Source organism: Limulus polyphemus, unplaced genomic scaffold, assembly GCF_000517525.1.
Source record: "Limulus polyphemus unplaced genomic scaffold, Limulus_polyphemus-2.1.2 Scaffold84, whole genome shotgun sequence".
Taxonomy (NCBI): Eukaryota; Metazoa; Arthropoda; class Merostomata; order Xiphosura; family Limulidae; genus Limulus; species Limulus polyphemus.
In genome coordinates, this window is record NW_013665694.1 from 4544 (window position 1) to 6504 (window position 1961).

Here is a 1961-nt window from a genome sequence, read left to right on the forward strand (position 1 = left end):
AGCACGTATATAGCGATGGCGGCTTTATAAGTACAATAAACTTTGGTTTTGCTCAGCCAATACTGTGAAATAGTCATTGTTAATTTTCAGAGATTTTCAGAGTTTTTTTTATACGGGGGATTTTTATGGCTACCAATTTGTTTCATCACCTTTTCTGCTACAGTGTTTAATGATAAATAAATATTAGTCACGTGGTTTAGCGAAATTAATGTTGCAGGTTGATAAAACGACTAAAATGTTTCTGGGATCCATATAATCAATTTCAGGGAAGTAGACACCTATCGTAATCCATAGGCGGAATCAAAAGGTCCATTGTATTGTTGTTGTTGTTTTTTCTTATTTGCGGCAGTCTGGATATCTTCTTTTGGTTTAAATTTTCATCTCACTAAAAATACCAATATTACGTATTTTACTTAACATGAGAATTTATTTCAAGTTCATATTTCTTTACAAATATTACTTATGATGATGGATGGATAATTTTAGATCAAAATAAATATAATATTTTTAAATTAGTGATGGATTAGTACTAATGTCTTGTAAATAGGCTCTCAGTGTTGATTAAACATTCCACCTAATACAGTCACCTAATAATCACCCAACTATCTTCTGTAATTACTTAACATTCTTGAGCCTGCAAAAGAAAGGTGGATGCTAAGTCAGCTTTGCCACAGTTGCAGATGGAACAGTCTCCCTAGTAGGGGCATAGAGGCTGGTTATAAAGTCTTCCTGACATTCTGGTGGGAAGCAGTCAATGAACCTTGGTTAAAGATTTCTGCTCGGATGATTTTAGCAGCTTTAGCCAGAATCTTAACATATATAAAAATCTTGTTTCTTTAATACACATTGTTAACATTTTTCTTGTCCCATCTTTGAATGTGCTTCTCACATCATAGTGCTTTTTGCCCTATGGTAAGTGTCCAAGCAAATTTTGTTTCCGACTGGTCTTATTGATGATCTTCTTAATGCCAAGATGTTGCAGACGATTTACATAAAGCGTATACAGGTCTTACAATTTGATAAAGAACATACCATAATCTACTGATGAGTGTCGTATCAGATCTGAGCTGTACAAAGCGTTGTAGGTGGTACGTAGCCTCGATTATAATCAAATTACCCCCCATTTCAGGCCAAAAGATTGGTGTCTTCAATTCTTTTCTTATAGACAAAACAATCTTGTCTGGATAAAAAAATTGAAATTGGTTGATACAATTATCTTTTTTTCTTTCAAACAGATACGTATTAGGTAATTGTCTTCTGTTACTTACTCTGAGTCTTTTCTTCAGGTTCTTTATTTCTATTAGGATCACATTCAGTTTTCGCTTTGTTTTGTCTCTTTCCAACTTTGGATTCTCGAATTTCGCATGGTATAACTTGCACCAAGAGGCACGATAAGACATAAGTTTTATATACTTTCACCTTTTACTGATTCTACACTGATCAACAAGAAATCATGGTCTCTGCACTCTGAAGGATTACTTAGAAGAGAATGGTAATCCTTGGATCTGTCTTTTTTCATTTGTTGTCTAATGGCCGTCTTAGTGACTCGGAAGTTTGTCTTTGACAAATTAGGTAAAGTTTCCAGTTTATTTTCATTCTGTCACATTACAATTGTAATCTGAAAACAAAATATGTAGAATTGTTTGTAACCTGCTTTAACTATAAATTTATCATGCATGTAACCTTGCAGCTGACTAGCTAAGTTGAAGAGAGAAACTGTAACAATAACCATAACACAACAGACAAAAGGTTTGTTTGTTTTTAAGTAAGCACCAAGCTACACAATGGGCTATACATGCTCTGCTCACCACGGGTATCGAAACCCGGATTCTAGCGTTGTAAGTCCGCAGACATACCGCTGTACCACTGGGGGGCCAGACAAAATAATGACACATATACATCTGCATTTGGATAGTTGCACAAATAATGAGGATATCCAGAAAGCATATGCGTTATGTGAC

General features: G+C 34.8%; 1 protein-coding gene across 1 annotated transcript in view; it reads left to right on the plus strand.

Moving 5' to 3' along the window:
- The window catches only part of LOC106467921 (alpha-2-macroglobulin-like protein 1), a 21927-nt gene that overhangs the window by 4537 nt on the left and 15429 nt on the right, over positions 1–1961 (plus strand). Inside the window, exon 5 of the mRNA XM_022396945.1 lies at positions 1236–1246. Within this exon, the coding sequence (XP_022252653.1) occupies positions 1236–1246 (11 nt within the window). The remainder of the gene's footprint in view (positions 1–1235; positions 1247–1961) is intronic.